Source organism: Doryrhamphus excisus, linkage group LG9 (genome assembly GCF_037039965.1).
Source record: "Doryrhamphus excisus strain RoL-2023G ecotype Guam linkage group LG9, RoL_Dexc_Guam_v1.1, whole genome shotgun sequence".
Lineage (NCBI taxonomy): Eukaryota > Metazoa > Chordata > Actinopteri > Syngnathiformes > Syngnathidae > Doryrhamphus > Doryrhamphus excisus.
The window spans coordinates 7,928,523-7,946,901 of NC_136365.1; the positions used below are offsets into that span (position 1 = coordinate 7,928,523).

Genomic DNA, 18,379 nt, shown 5'->3' on the forward strand with positions numbered 1-18,379 from the left:
AAAAATATTAGGACCTAAAAAAACGTGGTTTATGCGCACATTCACGCTGTTTGTTTCACCTGCTGTCCAAATGTGAGTACGCAACTCCACCCCATGTCAAGCCCTCTCCACGCCTTCAAGTCACCATAAATGGTCAATGCAAAGTGACCCATGAATGCTGCAGCCATATTTAATGACCTTTGATTGTATTTCGCTTGGTTCTTTTGGATCATGTCACCAAAACAGAGGTGGGAAATCATAGTTGGGGAGCTGGAGGCTCATAAAAACATCATATTTTGAGGGCATAGTAATGGCATAACAGGAAGTGGAACAGGGGGTACCACGGTAGAAGGAAAAAATAAGTGGTCAGATGTCAAGGCACACATTTCCATTTTTTTGTGAGCATGTTTAACATTTTTTCAGATCAATATAAGCACAGCAAAATCAGTTTCATTTAAAGGTGTACGCAATGACTCAAAATAAGGACCTTTTTGCCATGTTTCCAAAAGGTACACATGCCAACTTTCAAGCTGTGTTTTTACAGGTCCCACACCTGGCGTGGAAAACGGCAAACAAAACTGTCAAGGCCCCATTTTGTGCATACGCAAGCTTTAAAGATAAGGCTCTAATCCGGAACCGGTATTTGTTGCCTTTGTTTGTGCTTTGGCACTAGTACTGATGTACCACCAGTACTTGACACTATTATGTCTCACATTCTTCTTTAATGGAAGGCGATAATGTGGAAAACTAGAAAATGGTGTCAGAGCTACGCCCTCAATATCCATGCTACCTTTTCCTCCTCGCTCCAAATGTGTGGAGTTTTTGTGTCGCCATGGTTACAAGTACAATACTTCCTGTCAAAAACCCAACATTCCTTTGGAATAGAACATAGTATGCAGAACATGCATTAATATTCCTTTCGATGGGGATATCCCAATAGGCGTATACATGACCCAATATTCAGGTTAGAAACAGAGTAACCCAGGGATAATATTCTGGTTTTTAAAAAGGATTATTGGTTGTTTACATGGCTGTGTGCAACTAGGTTATTGCTAATATTATATAAAATGTTATATATAACATTGTATCATTGAAGAAAGAGGTGTGGATGACTTGTAATGTATTGTACTGGTTCTAATTTACACTCATGTATTTGAACACTAGTTTGAGCCTAGGACACATTTATGCAGACGAAAGATAATTGATTGGCTTGAATAAAATGTAAGTGGAGAAGATGAAAGAGCATCTTCCTAATATCTCATTAAGTTTTTTGGCAAGTCCAACTTTTTGAAGTATGCAATGTTAAAAAAGGTTCATTTAATATCCTCAAACAATACAACCTCAAAGCAAATACCAAAGACAAACATGGTCCATCTAATTAAAACTAGATTCAATCTTCATTTGTCAAGTCAACTCAGAGGGACAAAATATTCAATAATCTCCATTATAGATGAGCCCCTTTAGATTTGTAATTAATTTCAATCATGATTAAAATTTGATGAGCGTCATGCTTCAGAGTAGCCTTTCTAATTTCATCAGTTGAAATCATGCAAGTTTTTTTTTCTTCCCCCTCTCAGTAATGGTGCTATGAAGCTGTCAGCAGCAACACTCTGAGGTATTGCACACAAATTCCCCACCACGGCTATAAAGGAAGCAGATGGAAGTGGGCACAGAAACCTGAGAGGTGTCGTTTATCTTCATAAGACCCTCATTCCATGGAGGTCGGAGCAAGCGGGGGAATAGGGAATGGAAGGATGTTGGGAGGGGAGACAGAAAAGAGAGATGTGGGTTATCTAGGAATGTAGACTGAAAATGCCTCCATTGTCAAATTTGCTGGGAAGGATTGGGATGGAAAAGATGGATGATGGTGGTAATGTAGTGGTAAGTGATGGAGTCAAACCTCCAGATCAGTCCAGTCTCCCATCTGCAACAGCAGTGCCTCCACTTATCTTTTTTTTGTGGAATGATTCATATTCACTGTACCTTGAGCTAGAGCCTATCCCAGTTGGGATGAGGTGAGGTTTATTGTACACTCTGGACTGGACTGTTGAAGCAGCATCAAAGTACGTTGGTACCTGACTCTCCAAGAGCCACAATGACTATCACACGGGGCTGAACCAGGCGAGTTACATTAGTGCCATGACCCATATGAGTGAGGTTTAGAGGAGTGAGTGTAACAGATGTCAGCTAGTGCAACAGTGTGAAAAAATGTTTGTAAACATTGTAAACTGGACATCGAGTTGACAGTCCAGGCTTTGAAGTTACATATTTAGGTTACACACAGGTTACTATTATGGCTATTCGGAGGACTCATAAGCGGCCTTTTACATTTGCACGCATTTTGCCACCGCGGCAACGTGTCATTTAGATTGCATGCCTGAAAACTGGGAAGATAGTTTACGGACTGTTTTTCGATATGTTCGCACATAGTAAGTTATTCACTTCGTCACCGATTCTGGCACCTGCGAAGCAGTCATGGCATTATTTGGTACTGCTTTTTTTAACGTATTGGTCCGAGATTGGCGGCACGGCGATCGAGTGGTTAGCACGCAGACCTCACAGCTAGGAGACCAGGGTTCGATTCCACACCATCTCTGTGTGTGCATGCGTGGGTTTTCTCCTAGGTACTCCGGTTTCCTCCCACATTCCAAAAACATGCTAGGTTAATTGGAGACTCCAAATTGTCCATAGGTATGAATGTGAGTGTGAATGGTTGTTTGTCTATATGTGCCCTGTGATTGGCTGGCGACCAGTCCAGGGTGTACCCCGCCTCTCGCCTGAAGACAGCTGGGATAGGCTCCAGCACCCCCCGCGACCCTCGCGAGGAAAAGCGGTAGAAACTGAATGAATGACTGGTCCTAGATTAATGTCATGATCTATGACCTGACCTATGGCATTGATGTTAAACACATTTTCTAATCATATTTGAATCCCAAATAGCACTAAACCATACTTACCGAGCTGTACTTACTGAGACGAGCTGTTGCAACTAGTCCACGAAAATCGAACATTTAAATTTCCTTGAGCACCAGCACAGCACAGTTTAGTTCACACCTGTTTATAACAAAGGCACACAACTTTGCCTACCACTGCGGGGACAAAATGCGTGCAAGTGTAAAAGTGGCTTATATCACTTTAGAGCAGCTCACCTACACTGACTTATGATCAATAGATGCATTGTGCTCTAAAAATGTATTGTAATGGGCAAACACCACGGCTGTGCACTGTGCTACTGTATATACCGGTATTCGAGAGAGGTGAATGCATGGCTAATTATAGCTTGTCCTTTCGTAACTTGCAGGCTAGTCCATTTCTCCCACCAACATAAAACCTTTGTTTGTTCTGTGTAATTCTATAATTCTTTGTGTAATTGGTGAATTATTTACCAGAGCTAAAATCTTACATCTGCTGTTACAACAGAACAGATCCTCATATTTGTGCTTGCAAAGCTGGTAAGTAGTCCCATACGGGAAATGACAGATATCGCTTCCAGACAATAGGTAATCCCACCTTTCAAACGACGAGGGTATTTATGGTACTCATTGTTCAAACAGTGCTTTTTCTCATCCTGGAAATACAATTTTCTTCCTGTTGTGGGCCCCAGCACTTGCTAAAGGGGGGACAGTGTCCAATCAGGACACCATGCGCTATAGTAGACAAGACAAGCCTTCAAAAGAAAAAAGACAGGAATGGGGATAATACCTGATTTGAATAAATGCGTGAGTGGTTTAGATTGGAGAATAACAAGGAAGGATGATGCAGAGGAAGGAAGATAGCAGCCCTATCGTTGTCAATGGAAGTGAGCCAGTAAAAAGAACATTCTAGTGTTACTAACGTCTCCATGCTTGCAGTGATTCAAATATGCTTGAGCACATCCACTTCTTTCAATTTAGTTTGTGGTTCCATCTTGTGGACATTTTAGGAAGGTGTTCAACATGCATTTTTGGGGGAATTGTATTTGTCAGAAAGTCCCAAAAAAAGTATGTCCAAACAAAGAAAAATTTAGGAGGAAAATAGTGAAAATGTATGTATGCAGTACCACATGACCACTGGATATGAATGATTGTCTATATGTGCTCTGTGATTGGCTGGCGACCAGTCCAGACCCCGCCTCTCATCTGAAGATAGCTGGGATAGGCTCCAGTGTACCCCAGCAACCCTCGTGAGGATAAGCAGTATAGAAAATGAATGACATTCCCCTTGCTAATTTTGGGAACTGCATTCTGCATGTCACATTTAGAACTCCCTGTGACCCTATATTGGCCCACGGTCTAGGGATTGGAAACCTTCCATTCATCTATTTTCTGTGCCACTTATCCTCACTAGGGTCATGGGTATGCTGGAGCCATCTATCTTTTGGATGAGAGGCAGGGTACATCCTGGACTGGTCGCCAGCCAATCACAGGGCACATATAGACAAACAACCATTCACACTCACATTCTTACCTATGGACAATTTGGAGTACTCATGGAGTGCCATGATTTGGAATGTGGGAGGAAACTGGAGTACTCTAAGAAAACCCACGCATGCACGGGGCGAACATGCAATCTCCACACAGAGATGCCAAAGTGGAGAATCGAACTCTGGTCAGACTATGTGGCCTACATGCTAACCACTCAGTGACGGTGCGGTGGATTGGTGACCTTCGCTTTAGTAATAAATTTTGAGCCATTATTTAAGTGCCACTAGGGGGTGACACAACTACAGTCTTGCATTCAATTCTTGTCAATGGCACTTTCTCCAAAGCACTACTGTTTAATCAGTCTATCCCTAGAGTGAAAGATACTGCAGATCAAAGTATACTGTAATTACAGGGCCAGTAGTGGCTCTAGTATCTGCCTTTTCAAGCTGTTGTCTTCAACTTTTTATCAACTGATGAACAGTCTGTCAGTTTAATGGGCTGTTTGCAGTAAATTGCACACTCAAATGTTTTTGTCTCACTCCCATTTCTGTTTTGCATTTTGAAGCGCGACTTGGAACCTCCATTAATATCCAACAGTGCAAAATGTAAATTCTTGCAATTTGTCATTTGGTCTTCAAATTTTGATCAAGAGTGGCAACGCTGCTCACAAACACCTGAGCATGTTTTCCCACAATTTTCAGACTGCCTTGTCCTTTCTATCACCTCATATACACAACATATAGTTAGCTTTTACTCTTTCTCCAGAAATAAATGACTGTCATCAGTGCCTGCGCTCCGTCATTCTCCTTACCACGTTTGTACCTTTTGTGAGTTACACTTGTATTATGTAACGTCCATTTCCCTTCCTCTCTCCACACGTGTGTGTGGGTATATAGTCTATGTACATAGACTATGTATATGACCTTGGTATGGTAAAAGCGTGTTGACGTGGCCTTCAAAGTGGTATGGGCTAAAATGGCAGGGTGTGTTTTTGTTTGAAATATCACACTGTCAGAAGTCCATTAGAGTGGAGCACAGCCAGATCACTTGATCCTCACTCAGTCCTCCTCTCTGTAAAAACAAAGCTAACGCTCCATGAAACACCTGTCATTGAAGCCCCAACCCCGCCTCCCTCTTCATCCTCACATCTGCTTTTGCTTCTTTCTTTCTTTCACTCACAACATCAATGTTCCTCCTACCTATCTTCATTTACAGTGGTTTATTCACATTTCCTGTTTTTCTGCCTCACCTCTGCTAGGTTTGCGCCACAACGACCTTGTGAAAGTTGTTTTAAAAACCTTCATTTACAGTGGAACTAGGTTGTCAAAACAATCTCTGTTCACACCAACCTGTGAAAACGACTGAAAATGCTGCAATATGAATGTCCTGCCAGTAGCTCTCATTCGTTTTGACTGCTGTCAACGTACCTCTAACAATAACTTTATGCATTACTGTAGCAATAAGCAAACTATTTCCACAAGTGTGAGGAGTCTGTGACTCTCTGATATTTATACAAAATTCTCATCTTCACATGCTTGCTTCAATTTTGAGCAAAAGGTTTCTCAGTCACTTTTCAAAGGTGTCAAAAAGGCTTCACTACACATATTAAAATAAGTTATGTTGTTTTATGTTATATCCACCATTATAAATGCCATATAAGCTCATAGTTGCAGTGCCTATGTAAAAATTGGATAATGTGCATAAAAAAATTTAAAAAAAATCAACGTTTTTCAATTTCAAACATGTATACAGTATAATTTTTCAATTAAAATGTTGACTCTATTATGACAAAAAGACATGTGGACACAACTTACTAACCTGGCTCATAAGTTTCTTTTGTTGTTGTAGCTGATTGCAGCAAAGTTGGTGCATGTGTTGTGGGGGTTTTTTTTTGTATGAAGGATTCCCGCTTCTCTGATTGGCTGCAGCAATCACCCAGCCCTCCATAACAGGCAGAGGGAGACCCCGGCAAGAGGAAAAACTCCTCCCAACCTGCCACCTGAGATGTGTTGAACTTAGAACAAATGGACACTTTGTTAGAGACCTCCTGGATTTTTTTTTTCCTGCAAACCTCTGGTGGTAATTTAAGACTTGAGAGTTGGGAACTCCTCCACCTTATGTTAAGCCCTGGTGTTCCTCGGCTTGGGTGTAACATTAGTTTAGCTTAGCATAGCTTAGTTTAGTGATGCTTAGTTCAAAGGAAAATTGCACTTTTTAAAAAAAATTAGCCTATCATCCACAATCTCTAGTTTTTCCCTGTTCTGTGCATTCAAGATAGCTGCCTCGTGCTGGCAGTTTTTTACTAAAAATGTGGTTTCATACATTGGGCCTATAAAGCCCTCTAAAATAACGTCAGAAAATTTCCCACTGTTTTATGTTCATGCTGTAACCATTGAAGCTATTTGCTCATATTTTGGCTAGCTAACAATAAAGTTAAAACCAAGTACATAGTTTAAGATTCCCTTCACAATGTAAACATAGGGATGTTAACGATGGGCTCAATTAAAAAAAAAAAAAAGGTGTAGGTTTCATTAGCATAACGTACCATAGCGCAAATACTTTGTTTTACAGCAAATTAAACAAATGAGAAATATTTGTTCAAAAATAGATTAACCTTATTAAGACAAACTTGCTGTAGAACCACCGCCTCAAAGCTAACCGCAAGCAATCTTTTATTTCATAGAGATAATTAGTCAATGTGTTGGCAGTCATAGGGTAAATGTTCCACTTTGCTCCTGAAAACAGAAGTCACAGACTTGGACCATGTAAGGATGAAAATGGATGTCTCCTTGGTCCAAAGCATTAGAGCTGTAACTGACAACTTCCTGAGGTACTTTCCTTTGCAAAGGTGAGTCATGACCCCCGTCTCAGACTTCTTAAGTGGTTTTCAGAGAAATTCTAGTCTGCCAGGTCAGCTCAAGAACAGAAATGGAAGTTGACAGGCACATTTAACTTCCTGAAGAAGCTATTAAGAAGATTAATGATATTGTTGCTTTCTGACTTTGATGTGCTACCTAAGAACAGGTACTGCTAAACGTACAGTATTCTATAACTGAGAATGCATGTCATTTAATATGTATGTGTTCTATTTGTGGTTATTTGCTTTCCAAGTAAAAATCACTGAAGGAAATTAGATACTTCATGACGTCCAGTGAAGCTAAGGAGAGTTAGTGCTGTTGTCGTAGTCTTAAAATGTACAAGGCTTTTTAGAAGGATACCCACAAATTGATTTTAAAACCACATGTTAAAGCAAAAATCATAAAGCAAAAAAAAAATATTAGCTTGTTGCTTAGCTATGGCAATATGGAGGTCCCATTTTACATCAACCATCTGTTCAGTGTAATTAAGCACAATGTCATTCATATTATTCATATTAATATTTATTACTTATTGGGCTGTTTAACAGTAAGGGTAAAAGGTAATTTGTTTCGTACATAAGTTACATTATGGAATATCACATAATTAAATTTAGATAATTCAACAATTCAACATTTAATCCTACCACAATGTTTTCTTTTGTATGTCATCATGCTCCTTATTTGTTATGGTGTTTAGCTGCTTCCTTATGTTTAGTCCTTGATGACCTCTAAGTTCTCTGATGGGTGTGTCCTCTGAACCCTGTAATCTTGCTTAGACGTTATTTCTTTGTAGTGTATAACAAAGAATTCTAAAATGTATCAAAACTACCAATATTAGCCACTTTAAATCTGACATGACTTCCCTCAGGGAATTAGAATATGGCCAACTACGCACAACACATTTGACAGTGCATAGACCATTTAGAGATGTTTTGGTAGGTCCATTATAGAACTTTGTAAGCATGCTGACAGGAAGCTACCATTCAGCAGTGTGCCTATATCACGTTTCTTACATCTGTGTTTGGAGCAGGTGTGGCTAAAAATGTGTGGTTGAAAAGGGAAGTCAGCCAACCAATTTGAGGTCCAACCTTAATAAGAGCTGTCTTTAAAGCAATAACCCCACTTCCACCCTCGCTTTGGACATTCTTTCTAAGGAATCCTCCCACCACTCCTACATCAGCACTTTCTTGGTAGAAGTAATCATTGTAGGTCTCAAAAATTTAAATCAAGGTTGCAGTAAAAGCAACAAAATGTACAACTTAAATTCTACTTTGTGAGGCATTAATTCCCAACTAAATTGTACTCTTTGTGGCATTAATTAATTCCCAACAGTCTACTAGCTTTACTATGTGTCTCCTAGCTGCACTGTTTCCAGTACGTCTATGTTCATTTTTATTATTTTTTTGTCCAATCTGATTTCAGCTTTTATTTGTTACCATGTCAATGTCATCTGCCCAGGGTCTTCAGAATCAGTATGGCCAGTGAGCAGGCATACAGTAGTGTCAGTACTTTCCTGTCCTCTGATTGGTGTCTGAAAGCCTATGCCTAACACTCAAAAATACAAGTGCACATGAACACCCCATCATATGAACTGTGCAGCACTTAAATGATCCTTCGCCACTTCTACTTACAAGTCAATAGGGAGATGTATTTCAAAATAAAGGGTTGTCTTGCTTTAGTAATGATTAGGGAGGAGTATCTGTATCTGTTCACCCATCTAAATTATCTGTAGCAGTATCTGTACTCGGACTGGGTGGGGCATAAACTGGAAGTGTGCATGGTTTAACCGGAAATGGGTGGGGCTTACATCGGTATATAATTTTAAGTCTGAAATTGACATGAAATGATCAGAAGTTGCTATGTGTTATTATCCGACTATATATGTAAGTGATCGATTAGACTATAATATTTTTTTTAATGATCTGTGTAAATTTGATGTATTTTTGGTTGGTGTACTGTATTTTTCTCAAACTCACACTTCAAGCATTTTTTTTTATTTTACCTTCATTTACCCAGGCAAGCAATTTAAGAACAAATTCTTATTTACAAATGCAGCCTGAACAAAGAGCAAAAGCACTTTGATGGGAGAGGGGAGTGCTGAAAATAAGAACGTTATATAAAATTACAAATATCAATACAGTAAATATGTAATACAAAAGCATCAAACAACTACATTAAAGCAATGGGATATGGCAATAGGCCTAATCAGCAAGTTTTCAAGCAAAGTTTTCTAAGAAAAGAAGAGAGCAGATGAGGAAAAAAAACACAGCAGTGACAAAACAAGCTGCATACAGTTGTCTTGTGAAGTGCACCGCATACGAAACATGTTTAAGATTACAACTTGCATACTGCTTATTGAGAGCTATGTAATATTTGACCATAGCCATACAGGCAGTGTTTGATGCATATACTGTGCAGTTGTACCTAATGTTGTGGCCAGTCAATGCGGCAGTCAATCGGTTACTTACAATAATCCATAGTGTATTACTTAAAATAAGTAAATTGGTTAAAATAAATAAATACCTGGTAGCAAAAAATGTACATTTCCTCAAAAATAAGCATATATTGTTCTTGATTTTCAAATGTTTTATCCATCTCAGATATCCATTGCTATACATTCTTTGATGTATCTAACACAAGAATACTGCATGAGAAAATGCAGTGGCCAAATAGTGCAAAACAATCTAAACTTACATTTGAAGAGTGCTTTTTTTTTTTTTTTTAGATTACACTGTGGAGGGTCAGTACACTCCACTTTCATTTTCAACACTGATCCGGAACAACAGAGAATTCCATCCCCTTTTTTTTCCAAAGGTGGAGCTCTCCCCAAGTAACCATGCTGTCTGGCCCAGCTGAATATATTTACTTAGCGCTTAGAGAACGCTGGCCACAAAAGCAGGAATGTGACTTGAAAGGGCCTGTTACATTTTAATTTTTAACCCCAAAAAATAAACACAGAGCAGCCCTACAATTTTATGAATGGCTGCATTCATTACAATATGCCCATCCAATCAGAAAATTAACTGTGGTACAGCCACACCCATTTGGAAACATCGCTGTTGCTCCCTGCACACTGATTGGTCAGCAGTGAGGAGGGGAGTGGAATCTGCCAGGTCGTATAAATTAGTGTATAGGGTAGTTGTCCCTGTGGGGACACTTGGACTGAAACTATTTTAGACTGACCGCCATTCAGTGGATCACAGTGACTATTTACTGTATATATATCCTTGTGAAACATGGAATATCTCATCTGCCTGTTTGTAATGACAACAGCCTTTGTCTCACAGGTAGGTTCCTTACAGGAGTTTATGTAACTGTGAAAACAAAAGTCCAATTACTGGTAGTCTGTTTAAAGATTGGCTAAAGAACAATGTCATCTGCTGGGTAATGTAGATGATTTTAATTATTATTGTGGTTATAAAATGAGATTGCTCCATTCTTTTTATATAGTAGGTACAGTTCTTGCGATGTTGGATCTGTGCATGTTTACTCAAATCAAGTCTTGTGATCCTCTGGGTAGATCTCCACTGTTACTAACTGCAGGTTTGTTTGTTTTTGCATCAAGAAAGCATGTTTTCTCTGTAAAGTGAGTATTTTAAATTTAGTTTATTTATTTAAAAAAATCATATCTGCTGCCTTCTTTATCCTTTAGCCTTAGTATATGTTGATGATTTGGCAATCCATGATATATTTTAGTAAAGATTGGGTCCAAAATTTGTTTTGACAATGTGATTCCTCCAGGTGACGGCTGGCTGTCCGGCTGCTTGTGTGTGCCCTGCGGAGTCCCGGATATGCCCACCTGGGGTTAGCGCTGTACCGGACGGATGTGGGTGTTGCAAAGTGTGCGCTGCACAGCTTAACCAAGACTGCAGTCCCATGAAACCTTGTGATCATCACAAAGGCCTGGAGTGCAATTATGGCAACGATGTGACCGTGGCCTGGGGTGTCTGTCGGGGTAAGGGGGATTTGAGCATTGCACCCTGGGAGGAGGATGGACTATCCTGTACAGCAATAATGCCAATGAGTGGAAACTCACCTCTTCCTAGATAGGTGACTAATGTAGGCGTGAAAGGAAAACCCATGAGCATAGAAGGCGAATTGTTGGATTTTATGAATGTAGTATACCTAAAAAAAATAACATACTGTACTGTAACAACAAAATAATATAATTAAACTGTTGGGAGTTGGAGTTGTTCCACTCCAGTCTTGTAGGTTGGGGTACAAAATAGCTGACTCTTTTTACAGCGTGCAAGCTGTCCAAAACTGAAGCACTTTGGTATTACAGTAGTACACTCATCCTTCACTCCATCGCGTTTTTTCTCAAATTAATTGATTCATAAATAAATTACTGCAGTTTCATGGTTGACTACTATTTATACACAAAAATGGACATTTAAGCAAACGTTATTGCCCTAAATTAAGCATTTTCAAGCATAAAAATGTTCTAAATGAACTAAAATACAGATACAGTTTAAGGCAATACAAGACAATGATGTCACTAATAACATGCACCAGACTTGATCGCCAATTATTTCTGTCACAACAGGCACAGTAATAACTAATAATAATAGACATCATAATGATAACTCCAGGTAAAACCCAACTCTGAATCCACAATATCACTTACAGTTCAGACATATATTCAGGTGCACAAAAGCACATGTTTATTCGTGGCTTGTTTTCTACTTTTTATATGTACTATATCGGGTAATATGAGTGTTAAGCTGACTCTAGGGGTGCTACTTCATGTCTCGAGGCTCTAATAATATTTTTAAAGCCTACTTAGAATGTCATAAACAAGTTGTTGATGCTCTAACTACTGAAATATTCAGTTTTGAATCCTACTTTGCTGAAATTCATGTGTGGAATCAGTTACATGTGATAAACGAGGGATTAGTGTTCAGTTTTTGTTATTAGTTCATTCCAAAAGGTTAGATGAAAACCGAAACTAACACAACTGAGATGATTTTTCCCATTGGAAATAATGTAAATCTAAATAATCTGTTCCAGACACACAAAATACAATAAATGACAAATTTGAAAAAAAAAATTATAAAAGATGAATGTATCAAAGTTATTGTTGGTGTGAAGTTGACATTGCAACATAATGGTCTGTCTGGAAAATATGGTAAAAGTCCCCCCAAAAAACAATGACACCTGTGCAAGAGGTTGAGCCACAAAGTCAGCAGGATACAGGTGGGTTGTTGCATGTCAGCCTGCACATTCAGAAACATGAGCACGGTGAGGGAGAGAGTGGAGGGTGTTTTGTGGGAGCAAAAGTAATAGAGATAAAAATAAGCTTCATGCTAAGCACTGTGCCACAATCTATGAATAGAAGGTCCTTCTAGTTTTGGAGACAAGTAGTCTGACACTTCTTGTATCCTTATTCCCACTGACCTTTCTGTCTAAAAGTTGTTGCCATGGAAAGTTATTGTGTTTATTGGGAGAGTCATATTTCAGTGTTTAAATAAAAGAATAGGTAAATTCTTGTGGCGTGCCAACATATCGTGTTAACAACCCATATTCCACGGAATGTGAGTCATTGTGATTAAGACATGTCACGCTTCTGTTTCCAGCCAAATCAGAAGGACGTACATGCGAGTACAGCGGCAAGATCTACCAGAATGGTGAGAGCTTCCGTGTGAGGTGTAAGCACCAGTGTACCTGCATAGATGGCGCTGTGGGCTGTGCACCGCTCTGTGATTACAAGCTGCCTCCGGCCTCGCCATCCTGCCCGTTCCCACAGTTGGTCAGGATGCCTGGCCAGTGCTGCTTCACTGTGGACTGCCGCAAAGGCGCCTGGGGCCTTCCTCCTAAACATCACAAACAGGTTTGTTATTGAATGCAATCATTTTGTCATTGTACATTATTTTGAACATGGGATAGACGTGAAGTTAAGAATTCTGTCAGAGAGTAGAAGATACTGTTGAATCACAGCTAGTTTGCTATTACTTTATGTTGCATTACCTTAGCATGTCTAACATGGGGAAAAAAAACTTCATTCCTCATTCCGTGTGGAAGTGGTACCTTTTTGGCTTCTTTGTTGTCCTTGCCCACTCTGTTTGAAACCCTTTCTTCAATTTAGAATTAAAATAATGAAGGCGAACTAGTAAGCTCAATATTTAAAGCAGCGGCTGTCTGTTGTGTAGCCTTATCAACTTATTAAAGTTGCACAATGTGGTGTAAACAAAGAATAATAGGAAGGTTTTTCATGCCTACAGGGCTCTAATATGGTTAAAAAAAAGCATTTCCATGGTCTCTGAAATTATTGTACTTATTGATATTAAATTCGTGGAAATTCACTGATTGCAGTCAATCTGGAACCAATTAACTGCGATAAACAAGGGATGACTCAACAGACACATTCGGCTTGTTTGGTGTCGGCTAATGATAGATCTTTGGCATTTTCACAAAAATGTCACTTTGAGAGAGTTACAAACAGCCCCTTTATTAATCATAACATAAGCTGCCATCAAGTCGACTTTCAAAGCTCATCTTAGGTTTTATCTTATAGACGGCCTTTCCAAAAAGACACCAATCCAAACAGGAGCGTCATCCTGCCCTTCGACCCCATGAAAACGAGCCACTCATGAAGAATGACATTGCCCCTCTCCAGATGAATGGTTGGGAAGGTGAACAAGGGTACAACCATCTGCCTGGTGAGAGAAGATATTGTGATATCTGTCAGTGTACTGTGTATACAAACATACGTCTTGTACATTCGATGTTTTCAGTGTGGGGCCCCCTGAAGAAGTGTCCCATCCTCACCACCGAATGGTCTCAGTGCTCACGCAGCTGCGGGATGGGCATTTCCTCTCGCCTCTCCAACAAGAACCCTGAGTGCAAGCTGGAAAGAGAGACTAGACTCTGTACGGTGCGGCCATGCAGCGTCATGACTTTTCCCAGCAAGGTAAAGTCAACCTGACTTTGTGAGTGTAGCAAGAGAGCATAAGGAGGGCAAGTGGAAAAAGTCTTATCACATAAAGTGAAACCTCCACACCTTGTGATAACACCTAACCATACAAAATGAGCTAGTGCTTATCTGTCCTTATTTAACCTTGTGTGGAAAACATACACTTTTACTCTTTCCATGTTGGAGTTTCAGACGGAGGCAGAAAACATCAACTGTGTGGTATTATAATAGAATAATGAAACTATTTTTTTTAATTGACAATTACTTGTTTATTATTATTTTAATTGATGGTAATTACCCACGTAAAACCCGGCCATCTTGCTGTAAAAGGAAACATCCAAATCAATAACATCTACACAGTCTGCATGGATAGCTTTTGTATCTAATTAAGAGATTAAGATTAAGATATGCCTTTATTCGTCCCTCAGTGGGGAAATTTGTATTGCACAGCAGCAAGAGTACAGAGTCAGTTAAGCTGTACAAAATACACAATATAAACAACCCAAGTATTAACAAAATCAACAGTTTTTCCCAGTCTCCCCAGTTTTAATTAATGGGGAGACTGGGTTTTCTGGGTGAGTGTAACTAAAGCTACCCATCCAGTGAGTTTTACCGTTAGAGTAACGATTCTTGTACCAACTGAATGGCTAAATGTTGGCTTTCAAATGCTATGAAATTTGATGCATTAGTCTTTTGGTTTTATGAAAACATATGCTGGTCTTAGACTGTTGACACAGGTTCATTGCTTGTGCTTTGAATTGCCCCCCGGTTTCCTAAATTTCTTTTGTTGAGCTTTAAGCTGAGGTTATTCTAGTCACAAGTGGATTTATGACCTTTATATTGATACAAGTCGTTACCATAGCAGCACAGACAGCTGGAGGCTTTAAAAGGTCAACCCGTCCCAGGGTCAAATGGTTACCATGATAAAACCTTTAACATTAAGGGAAATGGTGTAAGTAACATTTTTCTTAACAGTCATACAAGTGTAAAAAGAAGTCGGACAGTATATTATGCACTCAACTGTAATTTTGGAGAATGACGCTTGCGTGGGATGTCAGTCTTTTCACTTTAAGAATAAAGGCCGCTCACTTTACACTTTACTCAAGTCACAATTTTAATGTATTTAGACTCAGCAATACCATCAAAGATGTTGGACATTAAAATGAATGACTCAGACTTTAGTCTGACGGCATGAAAATACTTGAGATTTTCAGTCAATGTGTGGAATACAATGTGTCCCCATTCCAGTATTCATCATGGTGATGTAATCTGCCTCGATTAATACATTCAATATATTTGTCTTCTTTACCACCACCCTTTGTGAGGGCATTACAAAAAGACAAAACACACTTTAAAAGTTCCTTTTTCAGATGCTAACTGAGCTGAAGTCTTATGAAAATGTCTATTTGTGTATTTTGTCTTATTTTAAAGCTTCCAATGTAGCAATAAAGTTGTTACGATTTTGGGGAAAACGGTACATACAATTGTAACTGCACGGGTTTGGTTTAGTTAGTATATATAGCAGCTTCCATCCAGCCTTGGCATTCCTGCCAAGCAACTGTCCATAGCTAAGCTCCACGTGTATGTGGTGGGTCTATATTAATGCTCTATGTTGGACACACACCAGAGGCTCTTTTTCATGCTTGGTTTGTTTTAAGACTTTAAGGTGTCATGGAAATTATAGAGTGTGCGTTTATGGACATGCACAATGTGAAACTGCGGAATTGTGCTGTCGGTACAAAGAAAAACCTCAAATTTGTTTTTATAGAGAAAAAATTGTTACCATCTCGTGCAAAGAACCATATTGGATAAAGTAACTGTCCAGACAAGTCAAGTACTAAATAACATTTCAATATTATATATAATATAGCTGTCAACAAGTATCCACTGTATAAAAGCACTAAATAAAACTATAATAAAGTTAAAATACTTATAATGTACAGTAGATGGAACAGGAACGTTTGCAGAGTGAAAACTGACCGTTTGTGGCATTTTGTAGGTATTGCTGGAATGAATCTATTGTGTATTTATGTTAGCACCTGCTTTGTCAAATTTAATGTGCTAGCCAAATCCTAAATTCCGCACCAATGGTATCCTTCTGAGGCAGCATCATACACAAACAAAAATGAAGAAAAAGTTAAAAATACGTGTAGTGTCACAGACCCAGACCCAACATGTAGGAAGTAGGATGTCTTGATTATAAATCCAATATTTCCAATATTTCCATATTTTCCAAACCTGTTCTTCGAACAAGTTTGACCTCCTAAATCATGGGATTATTAAACTTTACAGGGACTTTCACTGACTTGCGGTGTTTGAAATCTGTGACTTTCTAAACAATTTTTAACATTAGAGCTGTCTATACCCGAAATAACACCCCTATAGTCACCTTTACACTTGCGTTTCCCAAGACAGTAGACCATTCATTCATTCATTTTCTACCGCTTTTTCCTCACGAGGGTCGCGGGGGTGCTGGAGCCTATCCCAGCTGTCTTTGGGCGAGAGGCGGGGTACACCCTGGACTGGTCGCCAGCCAATCACAGGGCACATATAGACAAACAACCATTCACACTCACATTTATACCTATGGACAATTTGGAGTCACCAATTAACCTAGCATGTTTTTGGAATGTGGGAGGAAACCGGAGTACCCGGAGAAAACCCACGCATGCACGGGGAGAACATGCAAACTCCACACAGAGATGGCCGAGGGTGGAATTGAACCCTTGACTCTGATTTGGCCAGAGGCGGGGTACACCCTAGACTGGTCACCAGCCAATCACAGGGCACATACAGACAAACCATCTGTCACACCTATGGACAATTTGGAGTCGCTAATTAACCTAACCTAATTGAGTGAAAGAAAATGAGGTGGAAAAAGACAAAAATAGACATGGTTTCTTTGGTCTGTTTTCCATGTACAGTACTTGTAAGAATTGTTGTAATGTAGATTTCTATTTGTATTTGAATGAAATCACCATTTTATACTTGAATCCTATATAAGAATGGACAATGATTATGAACATGTTATCATTACAGTCACACAAGAGAGGCAAGAGATGCTCGACCACCCAAAAAGCCCCAACACCCCTCCGCCTGTCCTTTGGGGGGTGTGTGAGTGTGCGCCTCTACCGTCCCAACTTCTGCAACGTGTGTTCGGATGGACGCTGCTGCTCGCCGCACCGTACACGCACCGCTGCTGTGAACTTCGCCTGCCCGGATGGCCAGCGGTTCCAGAGGTCAACCATGTTTATTCAATCATGTAAATGCAGTGTGGAGCACTGCGGCCTCCTGAACGACGTGGCTCTCCCGCCACAACACTGGATGTATGGTGACACACACAAATTCATAGATTAATGTGTGACTTTGTGTTATGTTTTTTATTGCAATGAAAGGATGACGAAGGAAGACGACGAGCCGGTATTTAGATTTTTTTTTCTCATCTGGCTCTGAGAAAAGACCACATAATACCACCTTCCAACAAGCAGGAAGCCCCCCCTGGTTGCATTGCGTGCAGACCAGGGTGCCCTTGTTCAGACATGGGAGGTAAATTCAAGCCCTGAAGCACTCACTTCCCTCACTTGGGGTTCAGATTGCTTATTCTGATGTATTTTGAGAACTTGCTGGAAGCCTGCAAAGAGGAAAGAGACACTGAGAGCAGTAAAGCACTTTGAAGACTTTAACCGCAATGCAAAAGGACCTTTGACATGTTGGCCACAATTCAAGTCTGGAAATCATATCCCATGATGCATTGATACTACCTGACAAGCTGCAAAATAACTCTTGATAGAGGTAGAGGTAGGGGAAAATGACTTTGGCATGACAGTTTAATGCACAGACTGCAGTAGTTTTTGTTTTGTTTCACATTTTGATAAGCAATCAACGTGCAACGCAGGAAGTGAACTAACGTGGAGTGGGCAGAAGCCAACTCTCAAAAATGATTATGAATTAAACTGAGCAAGATACGAATTTGGAATAAATGTCATTTTTCATTGGATTACATTTCAGTTCCCCTTTTGTATGTTCAACAGCAGTAAATCAGAAATTTCAGTATTTCCCTTAGAATGTGTAACACTTTCAGCAAAATAAAACGCATGTACCATTTCTAAACCTAACTTCAGTTACATACTTAAAAGGCAAAATTAATAGATTTTTAGTTTTTCTCGAGAGTAAAGTCCATGGTGAGTAGAAAATGCCACAAAATGGGCAAAAAAAATATGTAGGGG

The 18,379-nt window shown here is 39.6% G+C and overlaps 1 protein-coding gene across 3 annotated transcripts in view; it reads left to right on the plus strand.

Moving 5' to 3' along the window:
- The window catches only part of LOC144899806 (CCN family member 1-like), a 32,299-nt gene extending 14,149 nt beyond the window's left edge, over nucleotides 1-18,150 (plus strand). For 2 of the 3 annotated variants that reach the window (XM_078793345.1, XM_078793344.1), the window contains exons 2-6: nucleotides 10,982-11,195; nucleotides 12,817-13,070; nucleotides 13,755-13,899; nucleotides 13,975-14,150; nucleotides 17,193-18,150. In XM_078793345.1, the coding sequence (XP_078649471.1) occupies nucleotides 11,117-11,195; nucleotides 12,817-13,070; nucleotides 13,755-13,899; nucleotides 13,975-14,150; nucleotides 17,193-17,510 (972 nt within the window). In that variant the 5' untranslated portion in view covers nucleotides 10,982-11,116 and the 3' untranslated portion in view covers nucleotides 17,511-18,150. Of the gene's footprint in view, nucleotides 1-9,780; nucleotides 10,528-10,981; nucleotides 11,196-12,816; nucleotides 13,071-13,754; nucleotides 13,900-13,974; nucleotides 14,151-17,192 lie in introns of those variants that run through there. The other variant, XM_078793343.1, reaches the window with a different exon arrangement.
- Nucleotides 18,151-18,379: the final 229 nt, after the last annotated feature.